General features: G+C 20.4%; 11 protein-coding genes across 11 annotated transcripts; 7 read left to right on the plus strand and 4 right to left on the minus strand.

The window, feature by feature from the left end:
- Positions 1–57: 57 nt before the first annotated feature.
- Positions 58–1,235, plus strand: DDB_G0268142 (hypothetical protein; the record flags this gene model as incomplete). The annotated part of the gene is made up of 2 exons (XM_642490.1): positions 58–291; positions 423–1,235. 2 exons carry the CDS (start codon positions 58–60, stop codon positions 1,233–1,235), a joined length of 1,047 nt encoding a protein of 348 aa, XP_647582.1.
- Positions 1,236–1,384: 149 nt separating this feature from the next.
- vwkA (protein serine/threonine kinase) lies at positions 1,385–3,262 on the minus strand (the record flags this gene model as incomplete). Its single annotated transcript, XM_642491.1, has 1 exon — positions 1,385–3,262. One exon carries the CDS (start codon positions 3,260–3,262, stop codon positions 1,385–1,387), a length of 1,878 nt encoding a protein of 625 aa, XP_647583.1.
- Positions 3,263–4,428: 1,166 nt separating this feature from the next.
- Positions 4,429–5,571, plus strand: DDB_G0268146 (hypothetical protein; the record flags this gene model as incomplete). The annotated part of the gene is made up of 2 exons (XM_642492.1): positions 4,429–4,659; positions 4,750–5,571. 2 exons carry the CDS (start codon positions 4,429–4,431, stop codon positions 5,569–5,571), a joined length of 1,053 nt encoding a protein of 350 aa, XP_647584.1.
- A 530-nt stretch (positions 5,572–6,101) lies between these two features.
- Positions 6,102–7,234, plus strand: DDB_G0268148 (hypothetical protein; the record flags this gene model as incomplete). Its single annotated transcript, XM_642493.1, has 2 exons — positions 6,102–6,332; positions 6,428–7,234. 2 exons carry the CDS (start codon positions 6,102–6,104, stop codon positions 7,232–7,234), a joined length of 1,038 nt encoding a protein of 345 aa, XP_647585.1.
- Positions 7,235–7,358: 124 nt separating this feature from the next.
- On the plus strand, positions 7,359–7,715 carry DDB_G0268150 (hypothetical protein; the record flags this gene model as incomplete). The annotated part of the gene is made up of 1 exon (XM_642494.1): positions 7,359–7,715. One exon carries the CDS (start codon positions 7,359–7,361, stop codon positions 7,713–7,715), a length of 357 nt encoding a protein of 118 aa, XP_647586.1.
- Positions 7,716–8,587: 872 nt separating this feature from the next.
- DDB_G0268446 (glycoside hydrolase family 7 protein) lies at positions 8,588–9,961 on the plus strand (the record flags this gene model as incomplete). Its single annotated transcript, XM_642495.1, has 1 exon — positions 8,588–9,961. The coding sequence occupies one exon, from the start codon at positions 8,588–8,590 to the stop codon at positions 9,959–9,961; it is 1,374 nt and encodes a 457-aa protein (XP_647587.1).
- A 94-nt stretch (positions 9,962–10,055) lies between these two features.
- On the minus strand, positions 10,056–12,518 carry DDB_G0268152 (hypothetical protein; the record flags this gene model as incomplete). The annotated part of the gene is made up of 1 exon (XM_642496.1): positions 10,056–12,518. One exon carries the CDS (start codon positions 12,516–12,518, stop codon positions 10,056–10,058), a length of 2,463 nt encoding a protein of 820 aa, XP_647588.1.
- Positions 12,519–13,773: 1,255 nt separating this feature from the next.
- On the plus strand, positions 13,774–14,430 carry DDB_G0268154 (hypothetical protein; the record flags this gene model as incomplete). The annotated part of the gene is made up of 1 exon (XM_642497.1): positions 13,774–14,430. One exon carries the CDS (start codon positions 13,774–13,776, stop codon positions 14,428–14,430), a length of 657 nt encoding a protein of 218 aa, XP_647589.1.
- Positions 14,431–14,744: 314 nt separating this feature from the next.
- Positions 14,745–15,972, minus strand: fam45 (FAM45 family protein; the record flags this gene model as incomplete). Its single annotated transcript, XM_642498.1, has 2 exons — positions 14,745–15,052; positions 15,180–15,972. 2 exons carry the CDS (start codon positions 15,970–15,972, stop codon positions 14,745–14,747), a joined length of 1,101 nt encoding a protein of 366 aa, XP_647590.1.
- Positions 15,973–16,493: 521 nt separating this feature from the next.
- On the minus strand, positions 16,494–17,954 carry DDB_G0268156 (hypothetical protein; the record flags this gene model as incomplete). Its single annotated transcript, XM_642499.1, has 1 exon — positions 16,494–17,954. The coding sequence occupies one exon, from the start codon at positions 17,952–17,954 to the stop codon at positions 16,494–16,496; it is 1,461 nt and encodes a 486-aa protein (XP_647591.1).
- A 1,481-nt stretch (positions 17,955–19,435) lies between these two features.
- On the plus strand, positions 19,436–22,759 carry DDB_G0268572 (hypothetical protein; the record flags this gene model as incomplete). Its single annotated transcript, XM_642500.1, has 1 exon — positions 19,436–22,759. The coding sequence occupies one exon, from the start codon at positions 19,436–19,438 to the stop codon at positions 22,757–22,759; it is 3,324 nt and encodes a 1,107-aa protein (XP_647592.1).
- Between the last annotated feature and the right edge of the window lie 1,609 nt (positions 22,760–24,368).

The raw sequence follows: 24,368 nt of genomic DNA on the forward strand, positions 1-24,368 counted from the left end.
TTTAAAAAATAAAAAATAAAAAATAAACAAACAAATAAAATAAATTTTAAAAAAATAATGATGATATCTTTAAAATCAAATTATATAATTGTATTTATTTTTTTCATAATTCAAATATTAAAAGTATTTGGAGATAGTGACTTCAGTTTATATGCAGTTACAACCAATCCAGTTGGCACATATGTAACAGTTGTTGATACATTTTATAATAAATTTTTAGCAAATACTTCATTAAATTTAAATGACTTAAACATTCAAAGTTTTTTAACCGTTGATTCAGGTTTAAATCTTGTATGTATAAATAAATAAAAAAAAAAAAAAAAAAAAAAAAATAATAACAAAATCAATAATTATTATTTAAATTCTCCAACAAAAAAAAAAAAAAAAAAAAAAAAAAAAAAAAAAAAAAAAAAAAATTATAGATATCATTACTTTGTCAAGATTCAAATAATACAAATTATTTAGTTACTGCAGATGTTAAAACTGGTGAAATTGAAAAAAGTAAAGGAATTCAAAATGATGGTTTTAATATTACAAATAATAATAATTATATTTATTCAAATGATACAGATGATATTTTTTTACCAACATGCTCAAATGGTGAATTAACAATTTTACATTGGAATTTCAATGAACAATCAGATTATGTCAATCAATTTGCAGTTAATGGTATTTCTGATACTGATTCAAGTTATCAACCAAAATGTACATTGTCATCAAATAATGGTTTATATGTATTTTATAAATCAAGTGATATTGACAATCCAAGTAAACTCGTATTATTAGATTTAAATAATACTGATAGTGGTTCATTTTCATTATCATCATCATCATCTTCATTACAACCAGTACTACCAACAATTGAAATTTACACATTTAATGGTTTTAAGGCTGACAATGTTGAGATGATATATGTTGATAACCAAGATAGTAATGTTGTTTATGTAATTTATAATTCTGATGGTACTACACGTTCATGTACTCTCCTTCTCAATGAAAGAACCCCAATTTGTAAAAACGCATATTTTGACTACCCTTTGAATCCATATAATTATAATTATAATCCATTCTTCTTAACAAGTGATCTAGTAGGATTCGTTTCAATTCAATCAACATCACCAACTCAATTATTATTTGGACTTTGGGAATTAAATTTTGAAGGTGACTCTGCAACTCAAACTGATAATTTATGGCAATCAAAAAATCCTTCAAATTACACCTATTTTAAAAATTAAATTATAATAATATTATTTAATTTAAAAATCAAATCACTATATTTAAAAAATTAAAAAAATAAATTCATTTAATTATTTAAATTTCAAAATTTTTATTCATTATTATTACATAATATATTTTTTTATTGTGATAGTTTTTTATTTGTTTATTAATAAGAATATGAAATAGAAGAGGAAGATGATGTGGAACGGGAGGAAGATGATGTGGAGGATGAAGAAGTAAAAGATGGAATGGTTAAACCTAATTTTTTACAATGTTGATTACATTTATGTGATTGAAAGAATTTAATTATACCAGGTTTACCAAGGTTACAACTTCCAAATCTTAATGTATCAGTGGAATGAATTGCTGGATCAGTTAATAAATAACCTTTTGAGGTTTTGACACCTTGAATATCGACTACAATTGCTTTATTTTTTGATTCTTGATATGTCCAATGAGAGAATGTTTGAAGTATTTCAGACATTGCATCATCTTTTAACCAACCACAATTACTATTGTATTTTTGATATTCACCATTGATAAATGTTTCAATCCCAAAATACATTGGTTTTTCAGAATGTTTCATTTGTAAGACTTTTGCAACAGTGAATGTAATTTGATGTTCACTCGAAGTTAATGATAATTGTTTATTAAATTCAAGTGCAAATTTTGCAGCAACAGTTTGACATTCCATTGATTCAAAATATCTTTTCTTTGAATTTTCTCTACCACCAATATATTTTGATTGTTTAAGAACTACTTTCTTACCATGTTCGTCAATTCCTAAATAAGCTAATCTACAAGCACCGTGTGAGAATGGATTTGGAGCAATTTTAATTGAAATGGTAATTTCATTTAATTTCATTTCATAGGATGATGATAAACATGTAACAATATCTGATGGCATTTTAAATTTTGTTTGTAACATTTGAATATATGGTAATTCACCAAAATCAATATCCATATTGGTATTAATTTCAAATTCACGTTCACTACGTTGTTTACCTGTTGAGCCATCAATGTTGTGACCTAAATATTGTTCAGTCAATACTGATCTTGACACTGAAATACTTTCTTCAATTGAAATAAAAATTCTTTCATTCATTTTTGAAGTTTCTTTTGAATCGAATGAATTTATTGATTTCTTATTTCTTGATATTTCTTTAGTTTTTTTATCAAAAAAATCAATCATTTGACCTGTTTCTTTAAGATTAATATGGCCAAAATAGTAGTTGATATTTAATGAAATTATATCAGTTAATAAATCATCTAATTTAATACCATTTGGATCACCACCTGGATAAGAATCAGCCATTGAATGGTATTCAGTACCATGGCAAGGGGCATCAGCGATATGAATTACAACTCTAGTTGAATTTGGCCTCCATTTCATTGATTTAATTAAATCCATACCTCCAAATACATCTTCAGGACCATCAGCACCACCACCTGCTCTAATTTCAGAAACAAATCTAACAAATTCTACAGTGGAACGAGAGAATTGAAAAGTTGAACATCTGTTTGATGCTACATCGAAATCAGTATAACGAATAAAACCAAATTCAATATCTAAAAATGAATGTTTTAATTTTAATGCTTCTTGTAATTTTACAATATCACTCTTTATTTGTTCAATATATGGATCCATTGAACCAGTACAATCAACAATAAATAATAAATCAACACACTCCGATGCTCTAATTGCTTTAAATGTTAATTTAATTTCTTCATTTCTTTTTTCAATTTTTTTTTCTTTTTCTTTTGCAAGTGTTATTGAATCTTTTGTAGTAGTTGTTTTTTCATCTCTTGGGGTACTACCATAAACCATTCTTAATGCACTTTCATCTGATATATGTGTTTTACTACCACCTGAACTTAAACCACTTCTTGATGCATCAGTTTTTAATGATGTTGGCACTTTTCTTGTTCCAAGTGAAGTTTTTGATAATGAATTTGAAATTGAATCCATATCTGAAACATTAACTCTTCCGGATGGCTTTGTTTTTGATTCTTTTTCAGTTGACAAAACATACTTTGATTCCATTTTTTATTTTGATTCAATAATATTTTTTTAAGTTTTTAAACAAAACTTAAAATATGAATTTTTGAATTAATTTATACCATAGAGAAATTCATTTTTTTTTATTTTTTTATTTTTATAAATAATAATTTAAATTTAATTCAAAAAAATACTTTTTTTACTTAAAAAATTAAAAAAAAAAAATTAAGTTTTTCTGATCATCGAGATATTTTTTAAGCTTAAAAATATTGCAACAGTCTTTATGTTTAATTATCAAAATAAATTATAATGTTCATAAATTAAAAAAAAAATGAATAAAATTGTAGATCAGGTTGGCTTTTGAATACAATTGTAGATGCAATACAAAAAAAAAAAAAAAAAAAAAAAAGTAGATGATCAAGAAGTAAAAATGGAATTGTTAACCTAAGAGTTTAATTAATTGATAATTGTCTGGCGATTGAAACTTTATTATATTTGTATAAATGGACCTTTTTTTTTTTTTTTTTTTTTTCACTCCAAACCAAAGAATTTAAACAAATAAAATGAAATAGAATTATTTCAAAAACAAAGATATTAAAAGATTTTAGAGAAAAAAAAAGGAAAATTGAAAAAAAAAATTAAAAAAAAAAAATTTAAAAAAAAAATAAAAAAAAAAAAAACTAGATATTAAATAATATAGAAAAAAGAATTTATAAGTGGTTGCTTTTTAAGAATGTAGTGAAAAGGTTAGAAAGTTTTACTCAAAAATTTAAATTTTTATCTAAATTTTTTTTTCCCTTCTCATTACTATCATTTTTTTAGAAGCTTTAGTTTATTTTTATCTTGTGGTAGAATAAAATTAAAAAAAAAAAAAAATATCTTTTTTTTTTAATTTTCTGATACATTGATTTTTATAATAAATATTTGGTGCATTGCTTTTTAATTATAAAAAATCTTCGTTTGATTCCAATTACCTCACAGAATGGAATTATAAATAAAATTTTTTTTTTTTATTTTTTTTTTTACTTTTTTTTTTTAGAATGGCCTATTAGAATTATAATTCTATTCCCACTTATATCATATCTTTATTATTTTTTTTTTTTTTTTTTTTTTTTTTTTGGTATAAATAAAAATTTTAAAGATCACTAAGTTATTTTTCAAATAAAAAATAAAAATATAAAAAATAAATAAATTTAAATAAAAAAATAATAATGATATCTTTAAAATCAAATTATATAATTTCTATAATTTTTTTCATTTTACAAATATTGAGAGTGTTTGGCGATAGTGATTTCAGCTTATATTCAGTCACATCCAACCCAGTTGGTTCATATGTAACAATAGTTATTCCATTTTATAATCAGGTTATAGCAAACACTTCATTAAATTTAGATGGTTTAAACATTCAAAGCTTTTTAACAGTTGATCAAGGTGTAAATGTGGTATGTGTTAAAAAATAAATTAAAAAATAATAAATAATTATTAATATTCTCCTAATAATTAAAAAAAAAAAAAAAAAAAAAAAATTATAGATATTATTACTTTGTCAAGATTCAAAAAATTCAAATTATTTAGTTATTGCAGATGTTAAAACTGGTGAAATTAAAAAGAGTAAAGGAATTCAAAATGATGGTTTTAATATTAAAAATAATAATAATTATATTTATTCAAATGTCACAGATGATATTTATTTACCAACATTTTCAAATGGTGAATTAACAATTTTACATTGGAATTTCAATGAACAATCGGATTACGCCAATCAATTAACAGTTAATGGTATTTCCGATATTGACCCAACTTATCAACCAAAAGGTGTAATAACATCAAATAATGGTTTATATATATTTTATAAATCAATCGATAATAATAATAATAATAATAATAATAATAGTACAAGTAAACTCGTATTATTTAATTTAAATAATACTGATAGTAGTTCATTATCATCATCTTCATTACAACCAGTACTACCAACAATCGAAATTTACACATATAATGGTTTTGAAGCAGACAATGTTGAAATGATATATATAGATAATGAAGATAATAATATCGTTTATGCAGTATATAATACAAATGGAACTACACGTTCATGTACTCTCCTTTTCAGTGAACAAAACTCAATTTGCCAAGATGCATATTTTGACTATAATTTAAATCCAAATAATTATAACTATAATCCATATTTTATCACAAGTGATTTATCATCATTTGTCTCATTACAATCAACTTCACCAACTCAACTAGTATTTGGAGTTTGGTCATTAGATTTTGGAGCTGATACAACAACCCTAATCTATAATTTATGGCAATCAACAAACCCATCAAATATCACCTATTTTAAAAATTAAATAATGCTATTGTTTTTTTGATTTAATTTAAATCAACATGGTTAAATTTAAAAAAAAAAATTAAGAAAAAAAAAATTAAATGAAATAAAAAATTTAATTTTATTGAAGCTTTAAAATTAATTTTTTTTTTTTTTTTTTTTTTTTTTTTTCTAATAAACAGTTTGATTGGTTTGAATTACGAAATTTTTTTTTTTTTCTATTTTTTTTTTTTTTTTCTGAAAACCATTAAAATTTTTAAAAATCTTCGTTTGATTCCAATTACCTCATAGAATTAAAATATCTTCGATGCGGTTTCCATTTTTTTTTTTTTTCGTTTTATTATTTTTTAGAATGACCTTTATTATAATTCTATTCTCATTTTAATCATTCGTTTATATTTTAGTATAAATAAAAAATTATTTTTGTTTTAAATTATTATCCAAAAAATATAAAAATAAAAAACAATTCAAAAAAAGACACAATAAAAATAAAAAAAAACAATAATAATAAAATAATAAATAAATTAATTTATATAAATCAAATAAAAAATAATGATATCTTTAAAATCAAATTTTATAGTTGCAACAGTATTTTTCATTATACAAATATTAAAAGTATTTGGAGAATATGATTTTGGTTTATATGCAGTCACATCAAATCCGGTTGGTTCATATGTAACAGTTGTTGATACATTATATAATCAAGTATTAGCAAACACTTCATTAAATTTAAATGGTTTAAATGTTCAAAGCCTTTTAGAAGTAGATTCTAATTTAAATGTCGTATGTATTAAAATATTAAAAAAAAAAAAATATATCATCAATAATTATTAGTATTATTCTCTAATGATAAAAAAAAAAAAAAAAAAAAATTATAGATTACATTACTTTGTCAAGATTCAAAAAATTCAAATTATTTAGTTATTGCAGATGCTAAAACTGGTGAAATTAAAAAGAGTAAAGGAATTCAAAATGATGGTTTTAATATTAAAAATAGTAATAACTATATTTATTCAAATGCCACAGATGATATTTATTTACCAACATTTTCAAATGGAGAATTAACAATTTTACATTGGAATTTCAACGAACAATCAGATTATGCCAATCAATTAACAGTTAGTGGTGTTTCCGATATTGACCCAACCTATCAACCAAAAGGTGTATTATCATCAAAAAACATTTTATATTTATTTTATAAATCAAATGATAATAACAGTCCAAGTAAACTCGTATTATTAGATGTAAATACTACTGATAGTGGTTCATCATCATCATCATCGTCGCCATCATATTCATTACAACCATTCGAAACTTACTCATTTAATAGTTTTGAAGCAGATAATGTTGAAATGATATACATTGATGGTGAAGAGGGTTCTAATATTGTCTATGCAGTTTATAATACCAATGGAACTACACAAGCATGTTCTTTTGTTCTCAGTGAACAAAACTCAACTTGTCAATATATTCCTCTTGAAATTAATTTAAATCCACAAAATTATAATTATAACCCTTATTTCATCACAAGTGATTTATCATCATTTGTTACATTACAATCAACATCGTCAAATCAATTAGTATTTGGACTTTGGGAATTAAATTTTGGTGCTGATTCACCAACTCAAATCTATAATTTATGGCAATCAACAAACCCATCAAATATCACCTATTTTAAAAATTAAATAATATTATTTATTTTATTAAAAATTAATAAAAATATCTTTTTTTTTAATATATATAGTTTTATTTTTAATTTTTTTTTTTTTTTTTTTTTTTTTTTTTTTTGAATTATATGCTTTTTATTTAATGAAAATATCTCTGAAATGGTTCCCATTTTATTTTTTTTTATATTTTTTTTTTTTTAAACCAGTTTATTTTTCAAATGGAATAACTCAGGCATGTTCTTTTGTTCTCAGTGAACAAAACTCAATTTGTCAAGATACTTATTCTCTTGAAATCAATTTAAATCCAAATAATTATAACTATAATCCATATTTTATCACAAGTGATTTATCATCATTTGTTACATTACAAACATCAACTACTCAATTATTTTTTGGACTTTGGTCATTAAATTTTGGTGCTGATACAACAACCCAAGTCGATAATATTTATGGAAATCAACAAACCCATCAAATACCACCTATTTTAAAAATTAAATAATATTATTTATTTAGTTAAAAATAAAATTATTATAATTGAATTTAAAACTATTAATGAAAAAAAAAAAAAAAAAAAAAAAAAAAAAAAAAAAAAAAAAAAAAAAAATTTAATTAATAAAATTTAATAATTAAATTCTTTTCAAAGTATAACTATTTCTTTAATAGGAAAAACCATATGTTATTATTATTATAAAAAATTTTTTTAATAAAACTATTTTATTATTAAACATATTTCTTTTTTTTTTTTTTTTTTTTTTACAATTTATTAAAATTTATTAAAACTATATTCTAAAAAAAGAAAAAAAAAATGTAAAAAAATAATTTTAATTTTTAAAAATCAAATAGCCTCAACAATAATACCTTTCACAAAAAAAAAAAAAAAAAAAAAAAAAAAAAATAAAAAAAAAATAGAAATAAAAAAAAATAAAAAAAAAATTGTAACTGATTTTAAAATTAACATAATTATTATTATTTTTTTTTTTTCTAAAAAAAAAACCACAAATATGAAAAAAATGATTAAAAAAAATAAAATAACCAATCAAATTAGGAAGGTAACAAAAAAACAAAACTTTTAATCAATGCAAAAAAAAAAAAAACTGAAAATACAATGTTTTTTTTTTATTTTTTTAATAATATATTAAATTAAATTTTTAATTTTATAATAATAAAAAAAATGGGATTTTAATAAAATCTGAAAATTGATTTTTTTTTAAGTATAAAAGGTTATTTTTAAAATTAATTTCCAGTGTCATTTGTCAAATAATTAAATTACAAACAAACAAATAAATAATATATATATTTAAAAAAAAAAAAAAAAAAAAATAATCAAATAGTCAAATACATTAGAAAATAAACATTATTGTAAAATCAAAAATGTATCGAATTTTAAAATCATTTATACTATTATCATTAGTAAATATGTCTTTATCACAAAAGATTGGTAAATTAACACCAGAAGTACATCCTCCAATGACATTCCAAAAATGCTCAGAAGGTGGCTCATGTGAAACAATTCAAGGTGAGGTTGTAGTTGATGCAAATTGGAGATGGGTACACTCTGCACAAGGTCAAAACTGTTACACTGGTAATACTTGGAATCCAACCATTTGTCCAGATGATGAAACATGTGCTGAAAACTGTTATTTGGATGGTGCAAACTATGAAAGTGTCTATGGTGTTACCACTAGCGAAGATTCAGTTCGTTTGAATTTCGTTACTCAAAGTCAAGGTAAAAACATTGGTTCTCGTTTATTCCTCATGTCAAATGAATCAAATTACCAATTATTCCATGTACTTGGTCAAGAATTCACTTTTGATGTTGATGTTTCCAATCTCGATTGTGGTCTCAATGGTGCACTCTACTTAGTCTCAATGGATAGCGATGGTGGTTCTGCTCGTTTCCCAACAAATGAAGCCGGTGCTAAATATGGTACTGGTTATTGTGATGCCCAATGTCCAAGAGATCTTAAATTTATTAGTGGTTCTGCAAATGTTGATGGTTGGATTCCATCAACTAATAATCCAAATACTGGATATGGTAATCTTGGTTCATGTTGCGCTGAAATGGATCTTTGGGAAGCAAACAATATGGCAACTGCTGTAACTCCACATCCATGTGATACTTCAAGCCAAAGCGTATGTAAGAGTGATTCATGTGGTGGTGCTGCTTCTTCAAATAGATATGGTGGTATTTGCGATCCAGATGGTTGTGATTACAATCCATACCGTATGGGTAACACCAGTTTCTTTGGTCCAAACAAAATGATTGATACCAACTCTGTAATTACTGTTGTAACTCAATTCATTACTGACGATGGTTCATCCGATGGCAAATTAACCTCAATCAAGAGATTGTATGTACAAGATGGTAACGTTATCTCTCAATCAGTATCAACCATTGATGGTGTCGAAGGTAATGAAGTCAATGAAGAATTTTGTACTAACCAAAAGAAAGTATTTGGTGATGAAGATTCCTTCACTAAACATGGTGGTCTTGCTAAAATGGGTGAAGCCTTAAAGGATGGTATGGTTCTTGTTCTTAGTCTTTGGGATGATTACCAAGCCAACATGTTATGGCTCGATAGTTCATATCCAACAACTTCATCTCCAACAGATCCAGGTGTTGCTCGTGGATCTTGTCCAACTACCTCTGGTGTTCCATCTAAAGTTGAACAAAATTATCCAAATGCATACGTTGTCTACTCTAATATTAAAGTCGGTCCAATCGATTCAACATATAAAAAATAATTTTTTAAAAATAATATAATTTTATAAAAAATTATTAAATAAATAAAAAAAAAAAAAAAAAAAAAAAATATTAAAAAAAAAAAAAAAAATTTGTTTATTTGTTTATTATTTTTGATAAATAATTTTTTAAATATCTATGAGAAATTATATTTAAATTTATATCTAATAACCATTGAGATAAAATATTTTGATAATTAGAATTTAAATAAATAAAAATTTCAATTTTACCAGAATCTGCACAACTTTGAAATACATTAAATAAAAATGATTTAATTTTTGGTAATTTTGACAAACTTGAATCATTATTTAATAATGGTAAATAGTTTTCAATTAATAATTGCACAAATTTAATTGATCCATTATCTTCTAATTTACCTACAGACTTTGAAATTAAATCCATTTCATCAGCTGTTGAACCAAAATTATGACTTTCAAGTAATGAATTATCAATTTCTCCATTTTGTTGTTTTAAATAATATAATAATGGTTTGTTACTATCGTGAAAGTTGGTTTTACCAATTACCATTTGTGAAAAAAATTGAATTTTAAATAATTCATCGAATCTTTGTGAAAGGAATAAAAAGTTACAATATTTTATGATTGATAATCTACAAATACCACTTTTGAAAATATCATCATTTCTATATTCATAAATCCAATTAAATAATTCAATTTGATGTTTTTGATCAACCAATAATGTTATTCTATAAGTATATGTTAAATTTTTAATTAATGGTGATTTGTTTATTAAGTCTTTAATAATTTGTAAATCTGAATCTGATCTAACTTGATTTAACCATGATTCTAAATTATTGAAAGTATATTTTGATTTGAAAAAGCCAGTTGGTTCATTTACCATATAATTTATAACAACCAATGGAACTTTATTATTTTCAACTTTTGTAAATAATCCACAAACTAAATTTGAATCTTTCATAATATTTGTATCTGATAATAATAAGTCTTTAAACTTTTCTAATAAATCAATTCTACCATTTAAATAAAGTATTGATGTTTTTGGATCCAATAAATGATCTTTAAAACCATTATTAAATAAATATTCTAACATTTCAATTGATTTTATGTATGAGAAAGTATAAAATCTAAAAATATCAATGTATTCTGTTATTCTTGGTGATAAATCCTTATCACCACTACCATCACCACCACTACTACCACCACTACTACCACTACTACTACCAAAACTACTAATACCATTATTGTTTGTCTTTTTTACCTTTTCTATATATTTTGATAAAATTTCAATATTATCATATCTAATTAATAAAAGAAATAAAACCAATGGACCAAAATTACAAACATTCATTATGAAATCTAATTTCTGTTTTTCATCTTTTTCACAATTTGAAAATATAGTTGTTTCATCATTTAAACTTGCATTTATTGAATCTGCATTAAACCATTGATTTAAAAATCTAAAATTTGCAAAATCTAAACATAAATTAAATAAAGACCTAATTGATTTTACTCCTTTACTAAATTCAATATTAATTTGAATGCTTTCTTTATTTAAATCAAAATCATCAACATTATAAATAATATTATATCTTAAACTTGATTCATTATTATAATCTATATAAAACTTGTACAACTTTTTAATTGATTCATTCTCTTTGTAAATTTGATTTTTTAAAAATAAATTTGGTAATGTTAATTTTAATTCTGATTTTGTAAATTGAGATTTAAAAATTTCCAATTCTTCAATAGTTGGTGATTGTTGTATAAATGATGATAAATTTGGATGTAATACCATATATTTACAAGTACTAATAAATCTTCCAAAACTTAAAGGTGGTCTTCTTTGATTTAATAAATTTGATTGATCATATGGATCTCTATAATAATTTGGTAATTTAATATTATTTTCATTATTTTCATTATTTTCATTATTTTTAAACTTTTCATTTAAATAATTTAATAATTTAAATTTTATATCTTTATCTTTTAAAACTTCATTCCATTTTTTAGTTGATATAATTTCTTCGTATTCTTTTTGATTTAAATGTGGCAATATTAAATTAACAATTTCTTTTGATGAATTAACCAATAGTGATATATTAAATGTTTCAATATTTGGTTTAAATTCATGATATTTAATTAATACTTTTAATGCTGATTTAGATTTACTTTTCAATATAAATCTAACTAATTTATCAAATTGTTTCTTTTCATTATTATTATTATTATTTGTTGGTTGTTTTGTAATGAAATATAATGAATAATTTGAAAATAAGGATTTAAAAAAAAATTGGTTTTCATTTTTATAAGTTTCAATTAATATTTGAATTACATCTGGTTCAGATTTATCTTCATTAAAATCTTCATATGATTGAAATCCTTTAGATAGATTTTTAGGAATTTCAAAAATTAAATAATTATTATTTAAAATTTTTTCTTTTACTAATTCTTTCATTAGATTTTTATTTTTATTTTTACTTTCTTTTAAAATTGAATAAATTGATATTAAATTTGGTCTATCATATTTTACAAAATAAAATATTTTTCTAAACAAATATTGATTTTTAAGTATTTCCATTTGTTATTATTTTTAAATTTATATATGTATAATAAAAAGTATAATAATAAAAAATACAATAAAAAAAAAGTTTTAATATTGCATGAAATCAATTTTTTAAAATTAAAAAAAAAAAAAAAATAGTGTTGTGTGATTGTTCTAAGTTTTTGATATTTTTTTTCAGAAAAAAAGGATATAAAAAAAATATCTGAGTGCGTTAGACCCCCTACAGAAAACGCCTTGATCCTGACCCCCTACACCAAAGCTAAAACAAATTTAAATCAAAAAAAAAAAAAAATTCAAATAAAAAAAAAAAAAAAATCACTTAATAAGAAAAAAACACACAAATAAAACGAATATATATTTATTTATTTATTATTATCATTATTTTTCATTATTTTGAGATTTTTTTTTTTTTTTTTTTTTTTTTTTTTTTGATTTGGTGAGTTTTGAAATAATAAATTGAAAAATTGGTATATCTATGGCCAATTAATTAAAATAAAAAAGTAAAGAAAAATAAAAAAGAATAAAATAAAATAAAATAAAATAAAAGAGATAGACAATTGAAAATAAATAAAAAAAATAAATAAAAAAAATAAATAAAAAAAAGATAATTCTAAAGTGGATTCAAAATCGTTTATTTTATTTTTATTTTTATTTTAAATTTGTCACCTTTCATTTATACAATTAATTTCGTGAAAAAAATAATATTTTCAAAATTTATTTATTTTTTATTTATTTATTTTTATTTTTTTATTTTTATTTTTTTTTTTTACATTTATTATTTTATTTATAATTTTATTTATTATTATTCTTTTTTTATTTTAATTTTTAATTTTTTTTTTTTATTTTATTTTATTCATTTTTATTTTTTATTTATTTTTTTTTGTTTTTATTATTTATTATTATTTTTTTTTTTTTTTTTTTTTTTTTTATTTTTTATTTTTTTTTTTTTAATTTTGAGAAGAATCCGGAATGTTGTGGGAATGTAAAAAATTAAAAAAAAATAAAAAAAAAATAAAAAAAATAAAATTAAAAGAATTAAAAAAAAAATAAAAAAAAATAAAAAAAAATAAAAAAAAATTAAAATTTTAAAAAAAATTAATTTCTTTTTTTTTAAAAACTAATATAAATTAAAAAAAAAAAAATTTTATTTTAATTAAATTCACACTCATACATATTCATATATATATAATACAGATAAAATAATATTATTTTAAATATTACTCTTTTTTAGCGCAATTTTTTTTTTTTTTTTCCAACAACCAACCACAAAATGGCATCATCATCCTCAGCAAATATTTTTTCATTCCAAACTTATGCAAAAGATAAACAAAATGTAAATGGAAACTATGACTACAGCGATAGCGATTGCAGTGAAGATAGTTTCGATGAGTACTCATCCCAAGAAATTAATCAATTAGATAAATTAGATAGACCAAAAGTTAGTAAAACTGGAAATGTTATTCCAATTACTACCAAGGACTATGAAGCAGCCAAAGCATATAAACAAGCCAAAAAATTAAAGCAACTACAACAACAACAACAACAAACATCTGAAGAAGATGACCAAGATAGTACTACTACCACCACATGTATATACGATTTAATTACCAAAGGTAAAAAGTTAACAAAATTAGAAAAGGAATCCATAGCCAACGAAGAGACAGCCTCAAGGGATAAACTTATTAGCTCAACAAAGGTTGTAAAGAGAATTATCTATGATGAAAAATTAAAGGATAAAATAGATGAATTTGTAATTACATATCAATGTAATGGTACCGATAAAATCAACTCTTGTCCTCTTAAAAACTTTGATAGAATTCCTTGTAGGAATAATATTACAGAAATTAAATATGGTAAAGATAATCAAATAGTTTGGTGTAAAGCCGATAAAATTTATGATAGTGATTTTTCTTTTTTATCAGAATGATAAAAAAAAAAAATAATAATAATAAATATAATAATTATATTAATATTTAATAATACCATACATATATATTTTCAAAGGTATTATAAATATATATATAAAAAAAAGCATTGTAAATAAAAAAAAAAACAAAATATTTTTTTTTTTTTTTTTTTTAAAACTTTTAAAAAAATAAAAAAAATAAAATAAAATAAAGTTGTAAAAGAATTTCATTCTTTTTTCTTTTTTTTTCTTTTTTTTTAAATTATAATTTAAACAAACTTTTTATTATTTTATTTTACTTTTCTTTTCTTTTATTATTATTATTATTTTTTATTTTATCCATTTAAACCTTCTGCATTTGCAATATTGAAAAGAAAAGTACTCATACCATTTGGTAATTTTCTAGTTTCTAAAGATTCTAAAGTGATTGATGATTTACCAGTTTCTTCATTTGTTTCTTTTAAAGATTCTAATTTTGTTAATAATTCTTTCATTTTCAAATTTAAACCTTTAATAACATTTTGATCTGTAATTTCTTCATCATCTAATGAATCTAATAAAAATCTTAATACATCCTTATGAAATGAACCTAAAATAAATTGATCTTTTGATTGTGATGATACTGAAACTTCTTTTGAACTTACTATAAAAATAAATATATAAATTTAGATTAAAATTATTTAATATATATTATTATTATTATATATTATTATTATTATTATTATTATTATTATTATTATTATTATTATTATTATTTTAAAATACATTACAATCAACTAAAATATCATATAAATCTTCTCTTGATTTTATTGAAGAATCAGTGAAACCAGCACAATAAACACCAGTTGAAACCAAATCTTTTAATTCCAAATCAGAGATTGTAACGAATGGACGTAAAATATTCCAATTTTGACGATGAAATACAAAGAGTGGTAAAGCTCTAATTACTTTTAAAAGTGATGATAACTTTTCAGAGTAAACAACAATACGTTTTTTCATTGCCATAGCAGACCAAATTAAAATGATCTCTTCACCAAATAATTGAATGATATCTTTAATTGAAGTTTGTAAATAGCTTCTACGTACATCGAATGATGAATCGACAAATTTACCCATTGAACCAACATCGAATTGACCTCGGTTGAAAACACGTAGTTGGCATTCCAACAATTTCGAACAATCACCAGTTTGTTTATAAACTGATGACATTATTTGTGCTAATGATCCATACTTTTCAGGATTGAATTGATTTCTTACCAATACCAATGAGAATGCTACAACTCTTTTTAAACTATCAGGTACATTAATTTGAGTTATTGAACCATCTTCTTTATTAATTTGTTGGGTTTCAACTGATGTTGTATATATATAAATCCATGAGTTTTTAAATTTACTAAAGCTAAATTGTAATGATATCTTTTCTTGTAATAAGCTTGTTCTATTTAATATAACACTCTTTAAATCTTCTGTTATAGTTGGAAAACACCATGACATTAAAACATCTGAATTTTGATCTTTTTCAAATATTGTAATTGAATCTTCTAATGATATTGATGTTGCCATTTTCTTTTTTTTTTTTTTCAATTAACAAATAAATAAATAAACAAATAAATAAATTAATTATACAAATAAATTAAAAAAATAAAATAATAAAAAAAAAAATAATATTAAAAAAAAAAAAAAAAAAAATTTTCTTCAGAAAAAGAAAAAAAAGATTTTTATTTTTTTTTATTTTTTTTATTTTTTTTATTTTTTATTTTTATTATTGCTAAATAAAAACATTCAAATTTAGCATTTTTTTAATTGTTTTTTTTATTTTAAAGAACAACGAAAAGGGAAAAAAAATTTATATAAAAATAGATTTTAATAAAAAAAAAAAAAAAATTACAGATCATTTTGTGTATTTTTGAGTGCTCAATTTTATATATTAAAATTAAATAAAACTAAATCTATATTTTTTTTTTTTTTTTTTTTTTTTTTTTTTTTTTTTTTTGGAAAACTTTGGAATTAGATTTATTTATTTGATTTTCTATTTTTATTTCTATTTTTATTTCTATTTTTATTTCTATTTTTTTTTTTTTTTTTTAATTTGTATTTTTATAAACATTTTTCGATGGAAATATATCAATTATCAAAAGATTATTTAAATTATTTGGTTTTATTGATAATGTAATTAATACTTCATCATTATGATTATTTTTATTTTCTAATATTTTATTGTTTTTTATAATTTTGAAAATTGAATCATAAACGTAATTGAAAGGAATTTTATAATTTTCATTTTGTTGTTGTATTTTTTCATTTTCATTATCATTATTATTATTATTTATTTTAGTTTCTTCAATTAATTTATCGTAATCTTGAATGATAAAATTTGAAACTTTATTAAAGATTAAATAATTTAAAATCTTTTCAATTGCACGGAAATTTTCATTTGGATAAAGTGTATTCATTTTTTGGAAAATGATTTCAGAAACTTGTGATTTCAATTCAATCGATAGAATTGATAGATGGTTTTCCCTGCAAAATGAATTCTCAATCTCTTTAATAATTTGAAGTTTTGAATTTGATTTTGATAGTGGTAAAAATGGTAAACTTTCAGTCACCAATTTCGAAAACTTACTATCACCATAAATACTCTTAAACATTGCAGTTGCCTTCCTCTTTAATTCTAAAATACTTTGATTATAAGTCATACCCTCCTTATCAAAATCCGATGTCAATATATAAGTTCCTAATGATGTATTAATTTTAGTGGTAGTAGTTTTCTTTTCGTCAGAAATTGTAATTGTTGCACCATCTAAAAATGGTTCAATTACACTTATGATGTATGGATCAATTTTTTGAATTTCGTCAAATACAATCACACTGTATGGACATTCTATAAGTTTATTAATGATTGTATTATATAGTTTATCTCTAAGATGTTGAATTTTAATATTTAAATATTCTTGATCTTCTATTTTTGTATTTTCATTGTTATCATTATTATTTGTTGGTGGCTGTTGTTCAATTATTCTAAATTCTTCACCATTTATTAATAATAAACCATCACCTTCTAAACCACTACCATTTTCAAATAATACTCTTGAGACTAATTTTGATGATAATGTTTTACCAATACCGTGATCTCCAAAAAGGTGCATTACAACCTTAGTATCTGGATGTAAATATTTCCTATATATTATAGATTCAATTTCTTTGATTGCATCATCTTGAAATGAAACGAATCCTTCAAAATATTGCTTAAATGATTTTAATAATTCATTTTTATCTTTTTTAAATTTACAATTATTATTATTATTATTATTATCTTTATTATTATTATTATTAAAGTAGGTACCAAATAATGACCCAATATAATTTTTATAATTTTCATCATTATTTAATTTATTATTATAATATATTTCTTTACAGTCACCAAATATTTTATTCACATAAATAGAATCATCATCATTTTTTATTTTATCATTATTTTGTGCTGAATATGATTTTAAAAATAAAATCGATATAAATAGTAATTGGAGATAAAAATACCTTCCCATTATTTAAGTGTAATATTTAAAAAAAAATAAAAAATTAAACCCCCCTTTCCTGTTATATATAAATTAAAAAAAAAAAAATGGTATAATATTTGTTTATTTGAATTTCGATGATTATTAAATGTAAACAATATATATATATATATATAATATATCTAAATTGGGTGGGTTGTTTTTTTTTTATTATGTGTTTGTGTGGGTGTGAGTGTGATTAAAATTTAAGGAAAATTAAAAAATTTAAAAAAAAAAAAAAAAAAATTTTTAAAAAAAATAATTAAAAAAAATAAAAAAATAATAGTTGTAATTTTACATTATGTTTTTAAAAAAAAAAAAAAATAATTCAATATCCAAAACAATAATAATCAAATGCTTTGAAGAAAAATATTCATTTATTTTAAATCTTACATAATTTTTTTTTTTTTCTAATCTTGTAGATAATTAATATACAAAATAATTAGGATGTCAACCAAAATTTAATTAAAGTCAGTTATTGTATAAAAATAATATAAAATTTTGCTATACTAAAATGTAATTATAAACAAAAATAAAAGGTAAAAAAAATAATTTTATAAAATGATCTTTTTTTTTTTTTTTTTTTTTTTTTTTTTTTTTTTTTTTTTTCTTAAATTTAAATCTAAACAATAAATTTTTATTTATTTATTTTTAATAATTTACCACTTACCTATAATGTAAAATATATAACGATAATATATTTAAAATAAATACATTACATTTTTTACATTTGATATTTTTATTTATTGTTGAAAAAAAAAAAAAAAAATAATATTAATAATAATTAAAAAAATAAAAAAATAAAAATAATTTTTGTATATATATTAAAAATGAAGAAATCTAAAATTTTATTCATTCTAATATTTTTTTTAATTAATTTAATTTTGGTATTCTCATCATCCACATCACAATGTAAGTGTGTTTGTTTTTCATTGAATAAAATTAAAATTAAAATTATAAAAACTAAAAAAAAAAAAAAAAAAAAAAAAAAAAAAAAAAAAAAAAAACATTATATTATAGGGGAAACAATATCAAAAATAAATAATTTAAATAAAATTAACTCATTTTTATATATCAATGAAATAAACTCAATATTTACATATAATAACAAATCGATTTATATTTATAATTTAAAAAATAATACAAATTCAATAATTGATGAATTACCAATTGGTAAAGAAATAATCCCAACACTTATAAATGAAATAGACAATATTGCAATAAATTATAATAATAATAATTATGATTTATATGTATTAGGTACTGATAGACTGGATGTAATAGCAAATAAAAAAATAATTCAAAACCTTAAATATCCATATTTTAGTATTACAAAAAATTTAAAAAATAATAGCAATAATAATAATATTAATAAATTATTTATACAATTATTAAATAAAAAACATGGGCCAATAAAATCATTTAAATTATTTAATGATAATATTTATTTTATTGATGAAAAATATAAAAGAATGACAGTTATAAATCAAAAAGATGAAATTCAATTTACAATTGGTAAAGGAATTATTAATGATCCAATTGACTTTATAATAAATTCAATTGATAATCAAATATTTATTTTAGATAATGCGACCAACACTATTAATTTATTCAACTTAAACAATGGTAATAATTTAGGTGAAATTTCATTTCAATTACAAAATGAAAATGAAAATGAAAAAATCAATTCAATCACATATGAACCATCTCATAAAATACTTTATACATTAAATAAAAATGGTGTAATTATTGGTTTTAAAAAGAATAGCAATGGTATAACAACATTTAAATCAATAAGGAAATTACAATTACAATTATTTGATGAAACGTTTCATCCAAATATTTCAATCAATTATTTAAAAATTGATATTTTATTCAATAATTCTATAATAATTGCAAGTGAAAATAAAATTGAAATTTTTAAATGGGTTGGGCCATCAATTACAAATATTCAATTTATATATAACAGAATTGAAATCAGTGGTAATGGATTAACAAATGTATCATTAGTATATTTTGAAAATGATAAATTAAATCCTTGTACTGATTTATATTTTCATTATGATAAATTAATAAGTTGTAAATATGAAAATATAAAATCAAAATTAAAAACTAATAATAATTATCAAATTAATTTAATATTTAATAATAATTCTATTGAAGAAAATAATAATGACAATGATGAAGATGATATAAAATTTTTAATGGGTAATTTATTATTTATAAATGATGGTTGTATGGAAAATTATATATATGATGAAATTAATTTAAAATGTAAAAAATTAAATAATAGTTTAATAACAATTTCAAAATGTTTAAATAAAAAAGAAAGTGATAATTTTAATAAAACTATAACAATGATTGGGGAAACGTGTCCAAATTCAACAGATGATGGTGATGGTGATGATTGGGAACAGATTTCAAATTCAACCATTAATATCGGGTTAAATAAAATATTAAGATTTCAAAAATGTTGGGATGAAAAATTAATGTATAGATTCACTGAAATTGATTCAATACCAACGATTGAATCAAATTTAATTTTAAAAAATAATAATTGTAAATTTACATTTGATGAACCAATTTTAATAGATTTACAAAATATTATAAATTTATATCAATTAACTTGCTTTGATTTATATGGTACAAATAATATAATTAAAGCAAGTGGAATACCAATGATACCATATACTTGTAATATTTCATTAACAAATACCAATACTACAAATACAACTAAAAATGAAGATCTAATATTTTTAAAAAATTTTCAACCTTGGTTAATAGGTTATTCAAGATGTTTACATGGTATTAGGCTTAAAAATGATTTAGATAAATGTCAATGTAATTCAAACAGTAGTGGTGATGGTGGTGGTGATGGTGGTGATATTTGGATTGGTAAACAGTGTGATAGACAATCTTGTAATAGTAAAGTTGGTTATGAATTGGTTCCATCCACTGGACAATGTAAATGCAATAAAAAATGTAATGAAAATGAAGTATTGGAACCAATATCATGCCAATGTCAATGTAATATATCAATGCCTTTTAGATGTCCAGATTCTAATGATTGTACAAACTCATTTTCAAATTGTTTGAAATCATTCATTAGTAAACAAAATCGATGTGATAATTTATCAAGTAAACCATTTTCATGTGTTAATGGTAACTGTTATTCATCACCATCTGAATGTTTATCATCAATACCAGAATGTTTATATAAAAAATGTTGTTGGAACGGTCAACCTTATCCAAACCCAAAATCACCCACATCATCATGTTTAACATTACCAAGTTGTCCAAATATATTACCATATCGTTGTATTGATGGGTCATGTAAATTATCAATATCACAATGTATTTCCAAAACATTATTATTCACTCACCATACCCCTTGTAAACTAAATGACCTATGTCCAGATGGAACATGCCCACCTTGTTCAAATTATGATGGTTGTTCAATTCTTCAACCAATTCAATGTCTAAATGGTGAATGTAAAAATAATTACACACAGTGTCAACTACCATCATTAATATTTGGAAATAGTAGTAGTACTACTACTACTACTACAATTAATCTTTTAAAAAACAATGACCTCTTAATATCATCATCACCAATTTCATTTTTATTTGAACCTAAAAATAATGGAAATCAATTATTACCAATTTATATAAAACCAATTAAAACAATAGTTACAGTTGAAACTGGTATTGATAAAAGTGTTAAAGTGTATAATAAAAAAGGTGAATTTACTGCTGAAATTAATTTAAATTTACCATCAACCGAAAATAATAAAAAACAAACATTATTATCAATTGAACCTGTATCAGATTCATTTTTAAGAAGTGTTGGATTTTCAAAGAATTTATCAAGAGAAAATGCAATATATTCATCAGTTTTAAATATAACATTACCATTTTATCCAACTTTACCAAATGGTAATTTCCCATTCATTGTAAATATTACATTTAAAATGATAAATAATTTTAAAAATTTAATAATTTCAAAAGATACAATTAATAATTTTTGTTTAGGTTTTATAAATATTAAAAGTAATCAATGGGAATGTGTATCAATAAATGAAAATAATAATAATAATGATAATAATAATAATAATAATAATAATAATAATAATAATTTAATATTATCATCATCATCTAATGATAGGAATGAAATAATTGTAAAAGGATTTACAAATCATTTCACATGTTTTGCAGTGTTATTAAGGGGTAGTAGTGATTTTTTAAATTTTAATTCAAATGGAGTGAAAAGAAATGAAAATAGTAATGGTAGTGGTGAATCGAATCAATATAATAATTTATCATTTAATGTTTCACCATCAATTATTATTGGTACAATATTCGCTGTTATTGGTTTAGCAATAATTGTAGTAATTATTGGAGTTATTTATTTATCTTTAAAGAAACATGGTAGTTGGGAAACAATGAAAAATGTTTTTATTGAAAGATTAAAATATAGATTTTCATCATCGTCATCATCAAGCTCCTCAAAGAAAAATAAATCAACATTATCACCCACACAAATAATTGAACCAATTAATGAATCAAAAATTGAAAAATGTTTGTCTAATAATAATAATAATAATAATAATAATAATAATAATAATAATAATAATAATAATAATAATAATAATAATAATAATAATAATAATAATAATAATAATAATAATAATAATAATAATAATAATAATAATAATAATAATAATAATAATAATAATAATAATGAATTAATAGTTGATATAAATCAAAATAATAATGAAATTCAAAATAATCAATAATAATAAAAATAATAATCAAAAAAGTAATCAAAAAAAAAAAAAAAAAAATAATAAAAATAACAACAGAATTCAAAAAAAAAAAAAAAAAAAAAAAAAAAAAAAAAATAAAGTTGTCCAAAATAGATCAACACGACGACAAAGAATCTTTTCAAATCTTAAAATGAACCAAAAAAAAAAAAAAAAAAAGTTTTTTTTTTTTTGATTTTTTTTTTTTTTTTTTTTTTTTTTGGATTTTTTTTTTTTTTTTTTTTTTTTTTTTGAATTTTTATTTTTTATTTTTTTTTTTTTTTTCAATTTTTATTTTTAATCAGTCCTCGTTTTTTATATATATATACTATCTTTTTTATTTTTTTACTTTTTCCATTTTTATTTTTATTTTTATTTTTTTTTTTATATTATCCAATAATTTTCTATATTAAATAAAATCATTAATTTTCTATTTATATAATATATATTTTTTAAAAAAAATAAAAAAAAAAAACTTACGCTTGTTCAATTACCTGTATAACACATATATTAAAATATAAACCCAATTTGTGTATATTCAAAAAAAAAAAAAAAAACCTAACAAAAAATAAAAATAAAAAACACAAGAGTCTTATTTTTATTTGTATTCAACTGGTAAGTTATATTTATTTATTTTCTTTATTATTATTTTTTTTTTTATTTTATTTTTTTTGTTTTATTTTTTGCAAATAGCAACTTCCATATATCTTTTTTTTTTTTTTTTTTTTTTTTGGCAATCATCGTTTTTTTTTTTATGATTTTCAACCATTTTTTTTTTTTTTAAAATTTTATTTTTTATTTTTATTTTTTTTTTTTTTCGTCACACAAAACCCAAAAAAAAAAAAAAAAAAAAAATACACATATACAAAAAGTACTTATATGGATTATTATTATTTTTATTAATTTAATATCCCAACCATATTGCTTTCATTGTTCCAAGATATTTGTAAATTTACCAACACCACTATTATTTATCATTTAAATTCCTCATGTTCATTTTTTTAATAATCTTCAAAAAGCCCCGCAAAAAAAAAAAAAAAAAAAAAAAAAAAAAAAAAAATTTCTTTCTTCATCAACACTTTTTTTTTATATCTTTTTTTAACAACCACATTTTTTTTTTTTTTTTTTTTTTTTTTTTTTTTAATAATTTCTCACTTGTGATAGTTTTTTTTTGTTTTTTTTTTTTAATTTTTTTTTAATTTTTTTTTTTTTTTATCAAAATTAAATTAAACTAACTTTTTTTTTTTTTTTTTTTTTCTCTCTCTTTGCCCTTCAACCTTCACATATAACATATATATTTATATATAAAATCAATATATTAACAAAAAAAAAAAAAAACAATAATTTATTCCAATCAAAATTTTTTTTTTTTTTTTTTTTTCTTTCAATATTATAAAACATTCTTTATAATAATTTTCAAACTAAATAGAAAAACTGTAGTTTTGTTTTTTACTATTACCTTCAAACCTATTTTTAATTTAATTTATTCAATAGACGTTCAAGTAAGTAAAATTTTTTTTTTTATTTTCTTCCTTTTCCACTTAATATTTCAACGCAATGACTAATATGTATTTTTTTTTTTTTTTTTAAAATAAATTTTTTT

The sequence above is a fragment of the Dictyostelium discoideum genome, assembly GCF_000004695.1.
Source record: "Dictyostelium discoideum AX4 chromosome 1 chromosome, whole genome shotgun sequence".
NCBI lineage: Eukaryota > Evosea > Eumycetozoa > Dictyosteliales > Dictyosteliaceae > Dictyostelium > Dictyostelium discoideum.